Genomic DNA, 22,581 nt, shown 5'->3' with positions numbered 1-22,581 from the left:
TATTGGCTAAGTTTTATATTCATAAATGTAAGTTTCTTAATACCCGTCCTATCTTTTGTGCCTTTAAAAAAGATCTGGAACTTTACATTAAAACGCTCTCTACCTCTAACAACAAAAAAGCTGTGAAAACGATGATGCTGTGTTCCACATTTAAGTTGTTTGATGAATCTGAATAAGCCTACGGCTTTGCATTTTGTTTATTATTTATATATATATGTTTGTATTCTTTTTTTTTTATTATTTTGAGCTTACAACCCCCTGCCGCTGTTTTGTACTGTTTTCATAATGTTTTATAATGTTGTATATTGTTGTTTGTCTTACTGTTTGTAATTGTTGACATTTATAAATAAACCTTTAAAAAAAACAACTAAGTGTTGGCTTTCTTCTTCTTCCTTGTTTTAGTTGAAGGTAGGCGCACTGACAACCTTCAAATGTTACGCCACCTACTGTTTCCCCGCTTCTTCTTCTTCTGACGTTAACTGATGGCAAATAACGCGTCATGTCCGCCGCCGTCTGATAGAAAGCATACATTTTCAAATCATTTGAAAATGATGTCCTAGCCAAAAAGGGCTATTTTCAGATGGACATATAAGGAGAAAATGAACTTGATGTAAATCCTGAGATCGCGAGATTTGGCACGGCACTCCATGAATCTGTCCAATCAGATTGGCTTTTCCTGAAAAACACGCATGCGCATTAAGTGGGCGGATGTAATGATTTCGATGGGAAGAAATAATATTCAGCATCGAAGGAATAACAACTGAAAGTAAGTAATACCATTTATTGTTTCTCTTTTGGTATTTATATGACTTTAACACACACCAGTTATTTGTTTTAAACTACTGGAACGTCACGCAGTTACGGAAATAGAGCTATAAATGCCGCAAGCACCTTGCTAGAAGTTGTGATAGTTACCTCCACCGAGGTAAGTAGAATAACAAGAAGTGAAATAACAATGAGAGAAATAAATGTTCAGAGAACATTTGAAGTGGAACAATATACATTACTGAACACATAATATAGAGTTTTACATTTACAAGAAGTTCCACCTATATTCCAGCAACCTTTGTCTGTATTTATCTTCCACCCAACTCTCTCCTTTGAGTCACACATTAAAAGCGTTACTAAAACGGCCTTCTTTCATCTCCGTAATATCGCTAAAATTCGCTCCATTTTGTCCACTAAAGACGCCGAGATCATTATCCATGCGTTTGTTACGTCTCGTCTCGATTACTGTAACGTATTATTTTGGGGTCTCCCCATGTCTAGCATTAAAAGATTACAGTTGGTACAAAATGCGGCTACTAGACTTTTGACAAGAACAAGAAAGTTTGATCACATTACGCCTATACTGTATATACCTTTATATACATATATACATACATATATACTGTATATACCTTTATATACATATATACATACATATATACTGTATATACCTTTATATACATATATACTGTATATACCTTTATATACATATATACATACATATATACCTTTATATACATATATACATACATATATACCTATACTGGCTCACCTGCACTGGCTTCCTGTGCACTTAAGATGTGACTTTAAGGTTTTACTACTTACGTATAAAATACTACACGGTCTAGCTCCAGCCTATCTTGCCGATTGTATTGTACCATATGTCCCGGCAAGAAATCTGCGTTCAAAAGACTCCGGCTTATTAGTGATTCCTAGAGCCCAAAAAAAGTCTGCGGGCTATAGAGCGTTTTCCGTTCGGGCTCCAGTACTCTGGAATGCCCTTCCGGTAACAGTTGGAGATGCCACCTCAGTAGAAGCATTTAAGTCTCACCTTAAAACTCATCTGTATACTCTAGCCTTTAAATAGACCTCCTTTTTAGACCAGTTGATCTGCCGCTTCTTTTCTTTCTCCTATGTCCCACCTCCCTTGTGGAGGGGGTCCGGTCCGATGACCATGGATGAAGTACTGGCTGTCCAGAGTCGAGACCCAGGATGGACCGCTCGTCGGGACCCAGGATGGACCGCTCGCCTGTATTGGTTGGGGACATCTCTACGCTGCTGATCCGCCTCCGCTTGAGATGGTTTCCGCCTCCGCTTGAGATGGTTTCCTGTGGACGGGACTCTCGCTGCTGTCTTGGATCCGCTTGAACTGAACTCTCGCGGCTGTGTTGGAGCCACTATGGATTGAACTTTCACAGTATCATGTTAGACCCGCTCCACATCCATTGCTTTCGGTCCCCTAGAGGGGGGGGGGTTGCCCACATCTGAGGTCCTCTCCAAGGTTTCTCATAGTCAGCATTGTCACTAGCGTCCCACTGGATGTGAATTCTCCCTGCCCACTGGGTGTGAGTTTTCCTTGCCCTTTTGTGGGTTCTTCCGAGGATGTTGTAGTCGTAATGATTTGTACAGTCCTTTGAGACATTTGTGATTTGGGGCTATATAAATAAACATTGATTGATTGATTGATTTATATAGTATTGGAGTGTCGAAATGACAAAAGGAAAAGCTGGAAAACGATGAAGAAGAACTGGTAAAGAAGTGGAATCAAATAAAAGATCAAGAAGGACTGTAAAGTTGCTGAGTAGACTGGTATAGTGGTGGTGCATTAAACTGGCAGCAGATATAATATGTGATACTTTCTTTTTCTTCCTGCAGTCATCCCGTCCTGCAGCATGCACCTATGTGAATGTGGAGAATGACCAGCAATGTCCAAGTAAGTTGTATGTATATGCCTGTTCTTTCTTGAAGTCAATTAGTTCTGATTGAGATTTACAGATAAAAAGCTGTCCACAGTTTGTCAGGAACAAACATGAAAATATTGCTTTCTTTGACCCTGATTACATTAGCACATATGAAGAATGAAACTTCAAATAGGAGTTATCTCAGCATGTGTAATTCATGTTTTTGGAACCTTTCACCTCCAAGTTAAAGCTGGTAGGTAACATCAGGTCATGACTCAGGATGTAACAATATCAACATTTCACGGTATGATATCGTCATAGTGTTAAAGCCAGGGTAAGATATTGTTACAAAAATGTCAAAGTGTGTTAAATGACGTGGGAGGAATGTTTAGGATAAACACACTTACTGTAATTGAACACAAACATCATTTTCATATGTTGTAATCATATTTATCATTAAAAACAGGTATTTTAGGTGCAAAGGAATGGTGCAGAATTTCAAGTAACACACAAAAACCAACATTTTCAAATAAGTGTCTTTAAACTGACATAAACAGTAAACATCCAGTGTAACTAATGTAGAACAATAATGTTTCTTTTGCCAAGAAACTATACTGTGTGTCCGGTATGTTTTTTTTTCAATACAACTTGGTATTATTGTGGGTTTGATGACCTTTTTAGCACATTCAACAATACTGCCATTATAATGCAAACAGTGATCATTTTGGTCACAGTAACGGTGATATGACATTTTGATATTGTTACATCACTGCTGTTTAGTTGAGTGTTTTTAAACTTTGAACTTCCTAAGAAACTGCCCTTTGCAGTCCAAATTGTATTAGTTTGTAGAATACTGATTCTTAAGAGTTAACTAATAATTTGACTTTTAATCATGTAAATACCTCACAAATGCATATTTTCCCTTGCTGACATCTTGGTTTCACATGAACGATATTTTCCAAATAACGGTTCTAACATATAACTCATTCTAATATATTACTCCTATTCCCTAACTTATTGTAGACATTGTGGTGTGTAGTGTCAGCAAATGTCTTATTTTGTGCATGTCCACATTTCCTCTGGTGAGCTGCAAGGGCTCTGGGTCGATTTGGAAATGGTCTGGATGAACGTGGCATGCTTTACCTTGCAGTATGCAGACTTTGTTTAAGGTTCAACTAACACGACAGTTATAGGCACAGAAATATTTCACAGCAACAATTCCTCGGCTAACCTAAGCACAAACGTTCCCATCACTCCTGCACACTTCCACTTTTTCGCCCTTCTATAATGTCCCGTTTGAACGTTGTTTTCCCACACGGCGGGTTTTCATGGGAGAACCAGTTTACTTCTCAGATGAGCCCACTTAATATTGTCAGAAAAAAACACAGCGACTGGTGTTCTCGTTTGATAGCGTCACACATCACGGCATTATTGTGAAAATTTTGAAATCAAAATAAGGTTATATTTAGAATAATGTTGCATCCCTCGTCAAGATCCTTTCTCATAGGTTTGGTTTGCTGTTGTGTATTTACTAATGATTGGCATTAGCATCCACAACTTTCTTTTTATAGTGTGTGTTGTATTGTGATGAGTTACATTTAACACTGTGGATGATGTGTTACCACAAACACAGAAGATACGTAAACATGAACTACAATGCGCTCAAGATGTGGGGAAAAAGGAAATGCATTCCATTTGCTGGATTTGTATAATGTGTTCAATTTATGTCAACTTCCTTCTTGTTTTGCATGTTTTTGTCTGTTTTTTTTTTCAATGATTTGAATCTTTAGAGTTTTTTGGTTCCTCTTCTTTGTGTCAGGGGGTAGCAGCAGGGTAACACTGCATGAGGCGGTGCCCCCTGAAGGAGCCCAAAACACTGCTCTTCAAATGGAACACATCCAACCTTCAGGTGACCGTGCAGGATGTACCACTCTGGAACATCAAGCCTCTCCCCACCTGCCAGGTACACCCACCGTCTTCTGTGGCTGAATAATGTTTTGCTGTGAATTTTGTCACAAAGCAAATCCTGCTCAAATGTGACAAACTTTTGAGTGTAAGAATGTGAGCGATATGCTGAGATGTTATACGTTTTGCCTTGTGACAAAATGTTATCAAAAAACCTTTAGTGATTTGTATTCTATTTTAATTTCAGCACATGAAAATATTTCTACTTCTGACCATCGAAGAGAATGGAAAACCATTTTCCAGATCAGCCCTCATACATCCTCCTGATGGCCTAACAACTGAATGACATGTCGATGCTGAGTATGATCCATTTCAATCATTTGAGGAAGCTCTCCCTGATATAGGGGATTGGATGTACAATGACGGACATACGTTTAATGAAGGATTTGAAGATGGTTTGAGTGAGGAGTGTGCAGAAGAGTCCAATTTCAAGGACACAACAGACAAACCAATACATGACAATGCATCAGAAACCATGGCAGAGTGCCTTCTGATCAGCATGGGTTATGTAAACTGTCCTAAAGTCACAGGTAAGGCCCTAAGCCATATGCTCAAAATGTTCAAGTTGCTTTATCCCGATAGTCTGAACACAGACTGCTTAAACAGTGTGCAGAAGTTCCAAAACTTTTTTTTATCCCACTCTGCATCATCGCCTACTATATTACATAAATCCTCCAAGAATTGTTTTGGGCCAATAGAAAGTAAACAAATAAAATGCCTGCTTTGTGGGACCAGTGTGTCAGAAGAAAGGTTCTAATCCTTTTTTTAAAGTATGTACAGATTGATTTCTTGTTTACCACAGCACATTCATGTGCCAAATGGGCCCTCGTTGGTGAATATAAACATGCAGGTTTTTCTTTGCTGCAAGATAGTGTAACATATGAGACATGCAGTCATGTTATTCCCCTATTGGAAACCTCTGCAGTACAGTAGTATTCTTGGATGACATATTGGGTAAAGTTGTTTTCCTTGACTTCACATCTATGCCTGGCATAGTGATTGCAGTTCATTTCCCCAACACACTTGAAAAGTTTGAAATAATGAAGAACTGAACTGGCCTAAGAAGCCACAAATCAAATCTTTAATCATTGTTATAAATGCTCTGAAAATACACACTGATGTGATGTTGCCGTGGATTCTGTAAATATGTACTGTATATGGAGTATCATTGTTGATGATGTTTTTGCATTGTGTGTAATATTTCAGTGGCAAATATATTACATTTACTTGTTTAATAAAGCCACTGTCTTTTTTAATGAATACATAGGCCTACTATGCTACTGCATTTTAATATTAGTCCTTATGATGGTGGTTGGAGAGCCAAATATCTTCTGAAGTGGTACTTTGTTAAAAGAGTTTGAGAACCACTGCTCTAGAAAGTTCACAAATGTTAAAAGCTCTTACAAAGTGTCTTGTGATCATATCAGTATTGTTTGGGTTCAGTTTTAAATCTCACAATTGTAGTCACTGAGTTACTGTACATGACGTGTGGATAAGAAATCAACAAATTAAGTCCAACTTTATTTAAATAAACCATTTAGATTACAGACCATATATCCATATTGTCTGAATTCATTATTTTCTCCCAATGTTGGCATGAGATCAACTGGAATATGATTGAGGTATAACTAAATTGAGCCCATTAAAATGCATTTTTTTAGAAAACGGGTATATCTAACAACTCAAATGGTGAGCAGTGAGAGACAAAACCAAGTATATCTCTCACTGAGACATCATTGAGACATATTGAAACCAATACTCATCAATTGTCTTTTTGCCGAAATAGAAAAGAGACATCTGAGAACTCAAACAGTGAGTAGTGAGAAACAAAACCAGGTGTTTCTCTCACTGAGTCATAATTGAGACATATTGGAGACCAGCTCATTCATCTCTCATTTTGGTCTTAGTTGAAATGGGGAAAAGATATAACTATTAGACAACTATGAGATCTCTCATAGTGCTCACTGTGAGCCTTATTTCTCAGGAGATACATTTGAGAAGAAGGAGAAAACTACTTTGGTCTCCATTAGTGCTCTTTTATGTCTAGGAGATATATATAAGACATACATGAGATCTCATCTTCAATTTTGCTTTGCTATGGGAAACAAGTGTTTGATGACCATTCCTCAACTTTTTCGGTCTTTTTTGACACTCGTGCCAGCTTTTTTTAAGCATGTTGCAGGCATCAAATTCCAAAATGAGCTAATATTTGCAAAAAAAAAAGTTTCTCAGATCCAACATCAAATATCTTGTCTTTGCAGTCTATTCAATTGAATATAAGTTAAAAAGGATTTACAAATCATTGTATTCTGTTTTTATTTACCATTTACACAACGTGCTACTTCACTGGTTTGGGGTTTTGTACATGTTGACAGTACATTGCAGTGTTATTTTGTTACAGCCGTGCCCACTGTGTGAAGTACTTTTGCAAGACTCCTAGCAATAATATTACACTTCACCAAAGAGCCTGCTGTAAAAGAAATGACCATTGAATGAAGATACATACTCAGGTCACCGTGATCTGAAAAGGAGAGTGAAGAATGTTTTTGTATTCCCCAGATTCTAATCATCTTGGATGAATAAACAAGCAATTCCTAATTTCACTTGGAAATGTGTTTACTATAAAAGTGTAGCACTGTTTCCACACAAAATACCTTCTGTTTTTGAAAAGATGCCCATGTGTGTCTTCCAGGTTGAACATTCCACCCTTTGTGCCTGCCCGGACTGTGCTGGAAGGCCTCGAGTCAGAGGATGCGTGTGAAGACAAGAAAGCTGTAAAAAAGGAGATCCATAGCAAAAAGGTCAAATAGTATTTTACCTCGATTATTAACAGTTTATTTTGCCCAAAAATGTTAAGGGAGCCAAAAAGGACAAAATGGAAGAGGAGAATACAGACCTGCTCAGACTTTGCCACACAGTACCGCTGGAGGTGGTGAACTTAGGTAAGAATCCATGTTTCAAGGTTGATCGGGGTGGGGGGAAGACAACGACACAAAGGTGCTCCTCTTATTTAGACTTTTTGTTTATGGAGGTGGGAAAGGTTACGATCCAGAGAAGAAAGACTACTCAGGTTTTGAGGCCTGGTTGCAGTGTTACTATGTGGATGGAATGAAGTCTGTACGCGACCACAATGGCAGGACTATGTGGTTCAAAGTATGCAAACACATTTTCATACGTAACAACTATATTTGTAGCACGTATTGACTAATAGAAAATGGTGTCATTTCAGGGCGATCCAGGTCCTATGGCTCCTAAAGGTAAACTCCAGAAAAAATAGTTGAGATACCATTACACATAAGAGAAAGCTTAGTGTGTCTTTATCTTTTCTCACACACCAGAATCAAAGTCTCCAAAGGCCAAAAAGAGAAAAGATACAGATGCAGACCATGATTACCCCCGCAAGAAAAAGGTATATTCAGTAGGTAATCACCAACAGCACATAGAAATCTAACCCCATTGTGGCTGTACTTCAGGTGTCCAGGAAACACAACTCTGACAGCACAGTGAAGAAAAAAGCAGCCAAAAAGCCCACAAAAGCAGCAAAGGAAGAAGAAAATGGACCTCAAGAAGAAGCCACACCCAGAAGAAGATCAGCAAACACACCTCAGCAAGAACCGAAATCCACGTCAGGCAGGAGGAAAAAGAACAATACAGAGCCAGCTGCAGGTCTGATTCTAATAATACTCCCATTTTCTGAAAATATTAAGAGCCTGATCTTTGAGGATCCAATTCCCACACACTTATCTGTGTGCGCAAACTATAAAATTGCATGTACTGTTGGTGGACGTGTTGTATGTGATCTACTTTGTGCAATTGATAGCAGCAAAAGTGGCACAGATCACCCTATTTTTGTGTACTAGAAGCATTATGTGCCCTTGGAAACACTTCTTTCCCTCTACATTCATGTTATTATGCTCTCCACACTGGAGGGGGGCTTATATTAGATTATAGCACATATCGATCATCTAACACCTTTTCTGCAATATAGAATCACAGTATGTATACTATTTGCAGCAGGAATGATCAAACTGCATATTGCAAGATATTTTTTTTAGGAGTTATACTAAATACAAAAAAAAAAACCGCAACGCTTTTGTTCTTGTTCCCAATTTAAATGAACTCAAAGATCGAAAACTTTGACTATAAACACAAAATACCTGTTCCTCTCAAATATTGTTCACAAATCTGTATACATTTGTTAGTGAGCATTTTTTCTTTGACAGGTGTGCCTTGAGCTGTCCAAAATAAAAGGCCACTGTGAAATGTGCAGTTTTATCACACAACAAGGGACGGCGTGGCGCAGTGGGAGAGTGGCCGTGTGCAACCCGAGGGTCCCTGGTTCAAATCCCACCTAGTACCAACTTCGTCACGTCCGTTGTGTCCTGAGCAAGACACTCCGCCCTTGCTCCTGATGGGTGCTGGTTAGCGCCTTGCATGGCAGCTCCCTCCATCAGTGTGTGAATGTGTGTGTGAATGGGTAAATGTGGAAGTAGTGTCAAAGCGCTTTGAGTACCTTGAAGGTAGAAAAGCGCTATACAAGTACAACCCATTTATCATTTATTTATTTAACACAATGCTTCAGATGTCGCACGTTTTGAGGAAGCGTGCAGTAGGCATGCTGACTGCAGCAATGTCCACCAGAGCTGTTGCCCGTCAATTAAATGTTTATTTCTCCGCCATAAGAATAGAATAGAATAGAAAGTACTTTATTGATCCCTGGGGGAAATTCAGCACCACAGTTCGCTCACAATAAACAATGATAATAATAAATAATATAATATATATGAATAATATAAATATATTCTACATTTAAGTGCAGTCAAGGAACATATGCATTATACAGTCTGATGGCTGTCGGTGTGAAGGACCTCCTGTGTCGTTCCGTGTTGCATTTTGGGAGTCTGAGCCTTCCACTGAATGTGCTCATTCTCTCTGCAAGGTCCGAGTGTAGTGGGTGGGAGGTGTTGTCCATAATGGCTAGGAGTTTTGCTAGACTTCTCTCTGACACCACCGCCAGAGAGTCCAGCTCCACTCCCATCTTGTTACTGGCCTTCTCTACCAACTTGTCCAGTCTGTATGTGTCCCTCACTCTCAGCCCACTGCCCCAGCAGGCCACGGCGTACAAGAGGGCGCCTGCCACCAGCGACTCGTAGAACATCTTCAACATCTTTGTACGGACGTTGAAGGATCCTAGCCTCCAAAGGAAATATAGATTCGGCTCTGTCAGTTCTTGTAGAGGGCCTCAGCGTGTTTTGACCCATTCAGCTTGTTGTCCTTGTGTACTCCGAGGTATTTATAATCCTCTACCATGTCCACATCCACCCCCTTGATGGAAAGAGGGGTCGCCAGAGTACTCCTCCTCCTTCCCAGGTCCACAACCAGCTCCTTGGTCTCCGTAACATTGAGCTGGAGGTGGTTCTTTCCACACCATGTGACAAAGTCCTCCACCAGTGTCCTGTATTCCTCGTCATCACCTTCCTCAATACACCCCACTATCGCAGAGTCATCAGAAAACTTCTGAAGGTGGCAGGACTCTGACTGATAGTGGAAATGGGTGGTGTAAATGGTGTAGAGGAAGGGGGAAGAGTACTGTAGCCTCCGGGGCCCCGGTGTTGCTGACCAACCTGTCAGACACACAGTCCTGCAGTCGCATATACTGTGGTCTGTCAGTCAGGTAATCTACAACCCAGGACACCAAGGGGGCCTCCACCTGCATCTTCTCCAACTTCACACCCAGTAGCCCAGGCCGTTTAGTATAAGCCGCCTCCAAAGGTGTTTCAGAGAATTTGGCAATACATCCAACTGGCCTCACAGCCGCAGACCATATTGATTGGCTGAGACCTGCCACCCGGACAGCTGCTACAACAATTGGTTTGCTTAACCATAGCATTTCTGCACAAACTGTAAGAAACTACCATGAATTGATTAACGTGGACCCCGACTTAAACAAGTTGAAAAACATATTGGGGTGTTACCAATTAGTGGTCAATTGTACGGAATATGTACTGAACTGTGCAATCTACTAATAAAAGTATCAATCAATCAATCTGTCTCAAGAAAGCTCATCTGCATGCTCGTGGTCCTCATCGGGGTCTCGACCTAACTGCAGTTTGTCTTCTTAACCAACTTGAGTGGGCAAATGCTCACACTCAATGGCGTCTGGCACAATACAGAGGTTTTGGTATGTTATTATTGACAGCGAAACCACGTGCATTTTATTGATGGCATTTTCCATGCGCAGAGATACCGTCACGAGACCCTGAGCCCCATTGTTGTACTAATCACCCGAGGCCATCACCTTTATAAATAACATTTACTAACTCATGTTGCAAGGATCTGGAAGCTAAAAACATCCCAGTTCTTGCATGACCAGCATACTCACCGGACATGTCACCCAGTAAGTAATTTTTGAGAGGAATATATATTTTCTGTATAGTAAAACTTTCAGATCTTTAAGTTCAATTCATGATAAATGGGAGCAAAAACAAAAGTGTTGCGTTTATATATTTGTTCAATACCATATTTTTCGGAGTATAAGTCGCACCTGCCGAAAATGCATAATAAAGAAGGAAAAAAAACATACAAGTCGCACTGGAGTATAAGTCGCATTATTGGGGGGAAATTTATTTGATAAAAGCCAACACCGAGAATAGACATTTGAAAGGCAATTTAAAATAAATCAAGAATAGTGAAGAACAGGCTGAATAAGTGTAGGTTATATGAGGCATAAATAAGCAACTGCTATGTTAAGCTAACATATTATGGTAAGAGTCATTCAAATAACTAGAACATATAGAACATGATATACCTTTAACAAACTATCTCTCACTCCTAATCCATAAATCCCATGAAATCTTATACGTCTAGTCTCTTACGTCAATGAGATAAATAATATTGATATTTTACGGTAATGTGTTAATAATTTCACACATAAGTCGCTCCTGAATATAAGTCGCACCCCCGGCCAAACTATGAAAAAAAAACTGCTACTTATAGTCCGAAAAATACGGTGCATATTTTCTAAATCAAAAAAGGAATACCATTAAAAAACAACATAAATTAATAGACTTTGGTTTAATCGGCCCTTTAAGTTGTCCAGCAGCTATAAAATGATATTGCTGAATATATATCTTCTTCTTTTTATTTCTAACAGTCCAAATATGACATGCACACGTAGAACAAAGGCTTCTCTGTTCAGTTGTCTTTGCAGCGTGATGGCCTCCTTTCTCACAGCCCTGTGTGCAACTATGTCAGTTGTCTTTGCAGCGTGATGGCCTCCTTTCTCACAGCCCTGTGTGCAACTATGTCAGTTGTCTTTGCAGCGTGATGGCCTCCTTTCTCACAGCCCTGTGTGCAACTATGTCAGTTGTCTTTGCAGCGTGATGGCCTCCTTTCTCACAGCCCTGTGTGCAACTATGTCAGTTGTCTTTGCAGCGTGATGGCCTCCTTTCTCACAGCCCTGTGTGCAACTATGTCAGTTGTCTTTGCAGCGTGATGGCCTCTTTTCTCACAGCCCTGTGTGCAACTATGTCAGTTGTCTTTGCAGCGTGATGGCCTCCTTTCTCACAGCCCTGTGTGCAACTATGTCAGTTGTCTTTGCAGCGTGATGGCCTCCTTTCTCACAGCCCTGTGTGCAACTATGTCAGTTGTCTTTGCAGCGTGATGGCCTCCTTTCTCACAGCCCTGTGTGCAACTATGCCAGTTTGCACGCAGATTTCAGACTTTTTAAGAGGCACGATACTGCCTGCAGGACACTTTCAGCATTGATAAATCTCACTGTTCATGTTGAGTGATTTGTATTTGCATTTTCTCCTCCCAGTATTGTGGGCATTCTGATAATCAACATATATTCTGCATACATCATTAAGACAAATATGTTAAATGGAGGGAATAAGCGATAGAAAATGGACTTATTTTGCTCATTAATCGACAAATATTTAGATCAGCTTTGCGTGTGCTAACAAGTTTGCATGTGTTTTGATAGACATAAACCTTTTGTAGATTATACTGTAAGTGTGGTAAACTTACTTTTTGTTGCAGGCTTCAAGACACGTAGCGGGAGACTGACAAGACAGAATGTCAAGTAAAGGACATCTATTGGAAAATACTGTTTTTATTCCATGATACATATTTTTAATAAACATTCCACACGTTTATTCTTGGCATACTTTTCAATCACAATTCACAATACAGTAAATTATTTGATTTAATGTGAAGTTAATTATATTTATATAGCGCTTTTCTCTTGTGACTCGAAGCGCTTTACATTGTGTAGCCCGATATCTAAGTTTCATTTTGAAACCAGTGTGGGTGGCACTGGGAGCAGGTGGGTAAAGTGTCTTGCCCGAGGACACAACAGCAGTGACTAGGTTGGCAGAAGCGGGGATCGAACCTGGAACCCTCAGGTTGCTGGCACGGCCACTCTACCAACCGAGCAGAAATGATGGCTACCGAGCTCTACTCTCTCCTCTCTCCCTCTTGAGTACAGGTAAAAAAACCTTCTTTATGGTGACGGCCACCTATGTCACGTGACACATGCTTCTGTTCCTTGTGTACACATCCACAAACACCACGTGACATACACACATGATCTGGCTCCTACAATGACTAACATGGCTCATTTGCATAATACACTAAAAACTACTTGGGTCTCTGAGGCAGACGATGAGAGTCCTGTAAAATGTATACATACAGTGGGGCAAAAAAGTATTTAGTCAGCAAGTTCTCCCACTTCAAATGATGACAGAGGTCTGTCATTTTCATCATAGGTACACTTCAACTGTGAGAGACGGAATGTGGAAAAAAAATCCAGGAATTCACATTGTAGGAATTTTAAATAATTTATTTGTAAATTACGGTAGAAAATAAGTATTTGGTCAACCATTCAAAGCTCTCACTGATGGAAGGAGGTTTTGGCTCCAAATCTCACGATACATGGCCCCATTCATTCCTTCCTTAACACGGATCAATCGTCCTGTCCCCTTAGCAGAAAAACAGCCCCAAAGCATGATGTTTCCACCCCCATGCTTCACAGTAGGTATGGTGTTCTTGGGATGCAACTTAGTATTCTCCAAATACGACGAGTTGAGTTTATAACAAAATGGATACATGGATGATACAGCAGAGGATTGGGAGAATGTCATGTGGTCAGATGAAACCAAGATAGAACTTTTTGGTACACCAACAACAGGTATGTCACACCTGAGAGACATGGCACACACCAACAACAGGTATGTCACACCTGAGAGACATGGCACACACCAACTACTCAACAACAGGTATGTAACATTGGTATATTGATCCAGATCATGCAGCAACATAACCCAAAATGCTCAATGGTTAAGGCTGCTGCCTCTCACACGGTACTACTGGGTTCAAATCCACAAGATCTTGTTTTTTGTTTCATCTCTATCATTGTTAAATGATTGCATTTGTATATGAGTGAAAATCATGTCTTGATGGAACCCAGGATACCTCAATGGTCAACACTGTGATCTTCAAATATGGGGGTACTGGGTTTGAATCCCAATTGGTTTGATATGTAACTTCAGTTCAAAATTGAGCTCCACCTCAATCGTAGTTTACTGGGACAGATGTCACGATTCCATTAATGAATGAGCCAGACTACACTTCCAACAAGACTCAGGATAGCTCAATGGTTAAGACTGCTGCCTCTCATGCAGAACTACTGGGTTCAAATCCATTGTTAGGAGGTGTTAGTTTATTGTTTTGCCTTGATCATAGTTCACTGATAACATTTGTATATGAGCGAGAACCAAACTTTGTTGGGACCCAGGATAGCTCAATGGTCAACACTGTGGGCTCCTAATACAGGAGTAGTGAGTTCAAATCCCATACATGGAGTCAGTAATTTGGCAGTATGGCGTCAAGACGACATACTTTGTGGGCTGCTTCTTCTCCCCCACACAGAGTAATGTTATGTGCTACTTCTTTGACTAACATATAGTTGAAAAATTAAGTCAACACTAAAGCTAATAATAATCCAAAATAAAATGTCAAATAGTCAATGATGACACCTCAGGGGTTACCTTTGTGTGTGTGTGAGAATGAGTGCGTGTGTGTGTGTGTGTGTAGGAGTGTGTGCGAGTGAGTGTAACTCCTGAGGTGGGTGGGAATAGGATAAATAAAGAGCGTTGACCAATGAGCTCTCCTGGGTACAAATAAAATAAAATAGGTTAATTGTAATTGGATAAAAAAAAAAGTAAATTAAATTATTATTTTAACATTACATGGGAGAAATGACACAGTTACAATATTTGTCAACTTGCAGCCTCCAGCTGATCTTTTAAATTACACATCGACCCAAGCAGGAGTCGAACCCCACACTCTTCAACCTGAGTCAACAGTCTTAACCACTGGGCTATCCTGGGTCTTGATGACACAATTTTTTTTCATACACAAATGTAATCGAGGACTGTGGCCCAGTAAAGTTTGATGAGGTAGAACAAAAGACACACAACCTGAGTGAGATTTGAACCCAGTACTTTTCATTCCAAGTCAGATGTCTTAACCCCTGGTCTATCCTGGGTCTTGTGAAGAGAAGATTGTGTTCTATACACAAATGTAATCGAGGACTCCTGGCTCAGTAAAGTATGACAAGCTTAAACAAAATTTTGTCAACATGAGTGGGATTCGAACCCAGGACCTGTCATTCAGAGTCAGCAGTCTTAACCACTGGGCTATCCTGGGTCTTGATGAGATATTTTTTTTTTCATACACAAATGTAATCGAGGACTGATGGCCCAGTAAAGTTTGATGAGGTAGAACAAAATACAGTTAACCTGAGTGGGACTTGAGCCCAGTACTTTTCATTCCGAGTCAGATGTCTTAACCCCTGGTCTATCCTGGGTCTTGTGAAGAGAAGATTGTGTTCTATACACAAATGTAATCGAGGACTCCTGGCTCAGTAAAGTATGACAAGCTTAAACAAAATTTTGTCAACATGTGTGGGATTTGAACCCAGTACCTGTCATTCAGAGTCAGCAGTCTTAACCACTGAGCTATCCTGGGTCTTGATGAGATATATTTTTTTTCATACACAAATGTAATCGAGGACTGATGGCCCAGTAAAGTTTGATGAGGTAGAACAAAATACAGTCAACCTGAGTGTGACTTGAACCCAGTACTTTTCATTCCGAGTCAGATGTCTTAACCCCTTGTCTATCCTGGGTCTTGTGAAGTGAAGATTGTGTTCTATACACAAATGTAATCGAGGACTCCTGGCTCAGTAAAGTATGACAAGCTTAAACTAAATTTTGTCAACATGAGTGGGATTCGAACCCAGTACCTGTCATTCAGAGTCAGCAGTCTTAACCACCGAGCTATCCCTGGTCCTGTGAAGAATGGATTTCTTTCCATACACAAATGTTATCTACGGCCCCTGACTCACTGGAGTAAGATGAGGTGGAAAAAATACTGCTGACCGGAGTTGGGTTTGAACTGTGTACAGTTTGTTCTCATGCAACAGTCTTAACCACTGGGCTACTTTCAGTCTTGCAAAGGTAGGATTTTACTCCATACACAAATGTAATCGATGACTCCCGGCCTTCGTAAAGTATGATGAGGTAAAAAAAAAATACTATCAACCAGAGTGAGGTTTGAACTCAGTACTTTTCATTCGAAGTCAGCAGACTCAACCACTAGTCTACCCTGGGTCTTGTGACAATAAGATTGTGTTCCATACATAAATGTAATCGAGGACTCCTGGCTCTGTAAAGTATAATGAGGTTGGGAATGGGTGAAAAAAATAGAAGATTAAAATAAAATAAAATAAAATATACTAAAATAAAAATGGTCTAAACCTGGGCCCTGGAGAAGGGGTCCAGACTGAGGCCAAGGGAAAAAACAACAACAACTCATAGCCATAGTACACATCCCTCTCAAATGTGTGTAAGAGGTAAACATCAAAGAAGACAAAGGACATGAAAGACATTAAAGCAGCGGATACAAGCAGACACTTCTACATCCAGCTATGAATAACAACTAAAAGAAACATAGACACTGTGGTGGTCTCTGCGCTGTTCCACGCCATCGTCCACTGGGGTGGAGGGAGCGTGGCCAGAAACAGGAGCAGACCCAACAAAGCAACCAAGAGAACTGACTCCACTCTAAGCCGCCAACCAACTCTCGGCCAGTGTCCAGTCCGCATGGATGAGCGAGGATACGTCCAAGGAGACTGAGGTGTACGACACCTGCTCACCCAGCCAAGACACCGCCAAGCCTCTCCGTCCCAGCGCTCAGAGCTTGCTCCGCATACCTGTCCCTTCATCCGCATCTCCTCCAGTCCCTCCAAAGCGACTCCGGTGTGGCAGACACCCAGCAGCTGGTCTCCATGGTCAAAAGGCTCCCGGGAGGAAGATCCAGAAGTCCACAAAAAGCACCACAGAGGTCACGAAAGTGCCACCCCTTGTCACACAGTCCCAAAGGGTCCCGGACCAAAAGGCAAAAAAATATAATAAGACATGAAAACAAGAGGGAAACACAAAATGATGACACAAGAGCACGGAGCTCCTGCCAACAGCAGCCACTACAGCAGCGCCATCTTGGGGAAAAAAAAAAAAAAAATCAATTAGAGCTGGATTTGAACCCAGTGCGCTTAATTCCAAGTGAGAAGTCTTAACCACTGGACTGTCCTGGGTCTTGTGAAGCCATGATTGTGTTCCATACACAAATGTAATTGAGGACTCCTGGCTCAGTAAAGTATGATGAGTTTGAACAAAATGATGTCAACTAGATTGGCATTCGAAACCAGTACCTCTCATTCAGAGTCCGCAGTCTTAACCACTGAGCTATCCTTGGTCTTGTAAAGAATAGATTTCTTTCCATACACAAATGTTATCTATGCAGTGATTTCCCCCCCAGAAAATGTGTTAGTCGTCACCATCACATCTCCATCTCATCTTTTCCTGGGGGGGGGGGGGCAATAGACCACAGACTGTGGTGAAGTAGGCCGGCTACGTCGCATGAAGAAACTTTGAATTTTGGGTTGTGTTTTCCGCTCCATATATACGATATATATCTCAATAGATTTTAGGTTCAAAGAACTATGAAGTTGTTGCAGGTATGACCACATGGTGGCGATAGTTTCAAAGAACTATGAAGTTGTTGCAGGTATGACCACATGGTGGCGATAGTTTCAAAGAACTATGAAATTGTTGTAGGTATGACCAAATGGTGGCGATAGTTTCCAAGAACTATGAAGTTGTTGCAGGTATGACCACATGGTGGCGATAGTTTCAAAAAACTATGAAGTTGTTGCAGGTATGACCACATGGTGGCGATAGTTTCAAAAAACTATGAAGTTGTTGCAGGTATGACCACAAGGTGGCGATAGTTTCAAAGAACTATGAAGTTGTTGCAGGTATGACCACATGGTGGCGATAGTTTCAAAGAACTATGAAGTTGTTGCAGGTATGACCACATGGTGGTGATAGTTTCAAAGAACTATGAAGTTGTTGCAGGTATGACCACATGGTGGCGATAGTTTCAAAGAACTATGAAGTTGTTGCAGGTATGACCACATGGTGGCGATAGTTTAAAAAAACTATGAAGTTGTTGCAGGTATGACCACATGGTGGCGATAGTTTCAAAGAACTATGAAGTTGTTGCAGGTATGACCACATGGTGGCGATAGTTTCAAAAAACTATGAAGTTGTTGCAGGTATGACCACATGGTGGCGATAGTTTCAAAAAACTATGAAGTTGTTGTAGGTATGACCAAATGGTGGCGATAGTTTCAAAGAACTATGAAGTTGTTGCAGGTATGACCACATGGTGGCGATAGTTTCAAAGAACTATGAAGTTGTTTTAGGTATGACCACATGGTGGCGATAGTTTCAAAGAACTATGAAGTTGTTGCAGGTATGACCACATGGTGGCGATAGTTTCAAAGAACTATGAAGTTGTTGCAGGTATGACCACATGGTGGCGATAGTATCAAAGAACTATGAAGTTGTTGTAGGTATGACCACATGGTGGCGATAGTTTCAAAGAACTATGAAGTTGTTGCAGGTATGACCACATGGTGGCGATAGTTTCAAAGAACAATGAAGTTGTTGCAGGTATGACCACATGGTGGCGATAGTTTCAAAGAACAATGAAGTTGTTGCAGGTATGACCACATGGTGGCGATAGTTTCAAAGAACAATGAAGTTGTTGCAGGTATGACCACATGGTGGCGATAGTTTCAAAGAACAATGAAGTTGTTGCAGGTATGACCACATGGTGGCCATAGTTTCCAAGAACTATGAAGTTGTTGCAGGTATGACCACATGGTGGCGATAGTTTCAAAGAACAATGAAGTTGTTGCAGGTATGACCACATGGTGGCGATAGTTTCAAAGAACAATGAAGTTGTTGCAGGTATGACCACATCGTGGCCATAGTTTCCAAGAACTATGAAGTTGTTGCAGGTATGACCACATGGTGGCGATAGTTTCAAAGAACAATGAAGTTGTTGCAGGTATGACCACATGGTGGCGATAGTTTCAAAGAACAATGAAGTTGTTGCAGGTATGACCACATCGTGGCCATAGTTTCCAAGAACTATGAAGTTGTTGCAGGTATGACCACATGGTGGCGATAGTTTCAAAGAACAATGAAGTTGTTGCAGGTATGACCACATGGTGGCGATAGTTTCAAAGAACTATGAAGTTGTTGTAGGTATGACCACATGGTGGCGATAGTATCAAAGAACTATGAAGTTGTTGTAGGTATGACCACATGGTGGCGATAGTTTCAAAAAACTATGAAGTTGTTGCAGGTATGACCACATGGTGGCGATAGTTTCAAAGAACTATGAAGTTGTTGCAGGTATGACCAAATGGTGGCGATAGTTTCAAAGAACTATGAAGTTGTTGCAGGTATGACCAAATGGTGGCGATAGTTTCCAAGAACTATGAAGTTGTTGTAGGTATGACCACATGGTGGCGATAGTTTCAAAGAACTATGAAGTTGTTGCAGGTATGACCACATGGTGGCGATAGAGTGCAGTGGGCGAACTGCAGATGGGAACTACTTCAACATGAGAGGAATAAACATCAAACATGTTGTGGACTCAATTGATGACTTGTTTATTGCTGCAGACAAGCTGGCAGGTATGACAACAACACGTATGTCACACCTGAGAGACATGGCACACACCAACAACAGGTATGTCACACCTGAGAGACATGGCACACACCAACAACAGGTATGTCACACCTGAGAGACATGGCACACACCAACAACAGGTATGTCACACCTGAGAGACATGGCACACACCAACAACAGGTATGTCACACCTGAGAGACATGGCACAAACCAACAACAGGTATGTCACACCTGAGAGACATGGCACACACCAACAACAGGTATGTCACACCTGAGAGACATGGCACACACCAACAACAGGTATGTCACACCTGAGAGACATGGCACACACCAACAACAGGTATGTCACACCTGAGAGACATGGCACACACCAACTACTCAACAACAGGTATGTAACATTGGTATATTGATCCAGATCATGAAGTAGTAGAACCCAAAATGCTCAATGGTTAAGACTGCTGCCTCTCACACGGTACTACTGGGTTCAAATTCACAAGATCGTTTTTTTTTTTCTTCTCTAACATTGTTAAATGATTGCATTTGTATATGAGTGAAAATCATGTCTTGATGGAACCCAGGATACCTCAATGGTCAACACTGTGAGCTTCAAATATGGGGGTACTGGGTTTGAATCCCAATTGGTTTGATATGTAACTTCAGTTCAAAATTGAGCTCCACCTCAATCGTAGTTTACTGGGACAGATGTCACGATTCCATTAATGAATGAGCCAGACTACACTTCCAACAAGACTCAGGATAGCTCAATGGTTAAGACTGCTGCCTCTCATGCAGAACTACTGGGTTCAAATCCATTTGTAGGAAGAGCTAGTTTTTTGTTTTGCCTTGATCATAGTTCACTGATTACATTTGTATATGAGTGAAAACCAAACTTTGTTGGGACCCAGGATAGCTCAATAGTTAACACTGCTGCCTCACACGCAGTACTACTGGGTTCAAATCCACATCTGGGAAGTTCTTGTTCTTTGTTTTGCCTGATCATAGTTCACTGATAACATTTGTATATGAGTGAAAACCAAACTTTGTTGGGACCCAGGATAGCTCAATGGTTAACACTGCTGCCTCACACGCAGTACTACTGGGTTCAAATCCACATCTGGGAAGTTCTTGTTCTTTGTTTTGCCTGATCATAGTTCACTGATAACATTTGTATATGAGCGAAAACCAAACTTTGTTGGGACCCAGGATAGCTCAATGGTCAACACTGTGGGCTCCTAATACAGGAGTAGTGAGTTCAAATCCCATACATGGAGTCAGTAATTTGGCAGTATGGCGTCAAGACGACATACATTGTGGGCTGCTTCTTCTCCCCCACACAGACTAATGTTATGTGCTACTTCTTTGACTAACATATAGTTGAAAAATTAAGTCAACACTAAAGCTAATAATAATCCAAAATAAATTGTCAAATAGTCAATGATGACACCTCAGGGGTTACCTGTGAGTGTGTGTGTGTGTGTGTGTGTGAGAATGAGTGCGTGTGTGTGTGTGTGTGTGTAGGAGTGTGTGCGAGTGAGTGTAACTCCTGAGGTGGGTGGGAATAGGATAAATAAAGAGCGTTGACCAATGAGCTCTCCTGGGTACAAATAAAATAAAATAGGTTAATTGTAATTGGATAAAAAAAAAAGTAAATTAAATTATTATTTTAACATTACATGGGAGAAATGACACAATTACAATATTTGTCAACTTGCAGCCTCCAGCTGATCTTTTAAATTACACATCGACCCAGGCAGGAGTCGAACCCCACACTCTTCAACCAGAGTCAGCAGTCTCAACCACTGGGCTATCCTGGGTCTTGATGACACAATTTTTTTTCATACACAAATGTAATCGAGGACTGATGGCCCAGTAAAGTTTGATGAGGTAGAACAAAATACAGTCAACCTGAGTGGGACTTGAACCCAGTACTTTTCATTCCGAGTCAGATGTCTTAACCCCTGGTCTATCCTGGGTCTTGTGAAGAGTAGATTGTGTTCTATACACAAATGTAATCGAGGACTCCTGGCTCAGTAAAGTATGACAAGCTTAAACAAAATTTTGTCAACATGAGTGGGATTCGAACCCAGTACCTGTCATTCAGAGTCAGCAGTCTTAACCATTGGGCTATCCTGGGTCTTGATGAAATATTTTTTTTTTCATACACAAATGTAATCAAGGACTGATGGCCCAGTAAAGTTTGATGAGGTAGAACAAAATACAGTTAACCTGAGTGGGACTTGAGCCCAGTACTTTTCATTCCGAGTCAGATGTCTTAACCCCTGGTCTATCCTGGGTCTTGTGAAGAGAAGATTGTGTTCTATACACAAATGTAATCGAGGACTCCTGGCTCAGTAAAGTATGACAAGCTTAAACAAAATTTTGTCAACATGAGTGGGATTCGAACCCAGTACCTGTCATTCAGAGTCAGCAGTCTTAACCACTGAGCTATCCTGGGTCTTGATGAGATATATTTTTTTTCATACACAAATGTAATCGAGGACTGATGGCCCAGTAAAGTTTGATGAGGTAGAACAAAATACAGACAACCTGAGTGTGACTTGAACCCAGTACTTTTCATTCCGAGTCAGATGTCTTAACCCCTGGTCTATCCCGGGTCTTGTGAAGTGAAGATTGTGTTCTATACACAAATGTAATCGAGGACTCCTGGCTCAGTAAAGTATGACAAGCTTAAACTAAATTTTGTCAACATGAGTGGGATTCGAACCCAGTACCTGTCATTCAGAGTCAGCAGTCTTAACCACCGAGCTATCCCTGGTCCTGTGAAGAATGGATTTCTTTCCATACACAAATGTTATCTACGACCCCTGACTCACTGG

At 40.7% G+C, this 22,581-nt stretch overlaps 1 protein-coding gene across 1 annotated transcript; it reads left to right on the top strand.

Moving 5' to 3' along the window:
* The first annotated feature begins 671 nt into the window (after window positions 1-671).
* Window positions 672-10,680, top strand: LOC133537509 (endonuclease 8-like 1). Its single transcript, XM_061878584.1, has 8 exons — window positions 672-766; window positions 2,644-2,701; window positions 7,327-7,435; window positions 7,492-7,576; window positions 7,666-7,787; window positions 7,864-7,891; window positions 7,973-8,043; window positions 8,108-10,680. Exons 2-8 carry the CDS (start codon window positions 2,694-2,696, stop codon window positions 8,492-8,494), a joined length of 810 nt encoding a protein of 269 aa, XP_061734568.1. The 5' UTR covers window positions 672-766; window positions 2,644-2,693; the 3' UTR covers window positions 8,495-10,680.
* Window positions 10,681-22,581: the final 11,901 nt, after the last annotated feature.

The sequence above is a fragment of the Nerophis ophidion genome, linkage group LG18 (assembly GCF_033978795.1).
Source record: "Nerophis ophidion isolate RoL-2023_Sa linkage group LG18, RoL_Noph_v1.0, whole genome shotgun sequence".
NCBI lineage: Eukaryota > Metazoa > Chordata > Actinopteri > Syngnathiformes > Syngnathidae > Nerophis > Nerophis ophidion.
The sequence above is the reverse complement of the archived record's forward strand: the minus strand, read 5'-3'. Positions and strand labels throughout refer to the sequence as shown.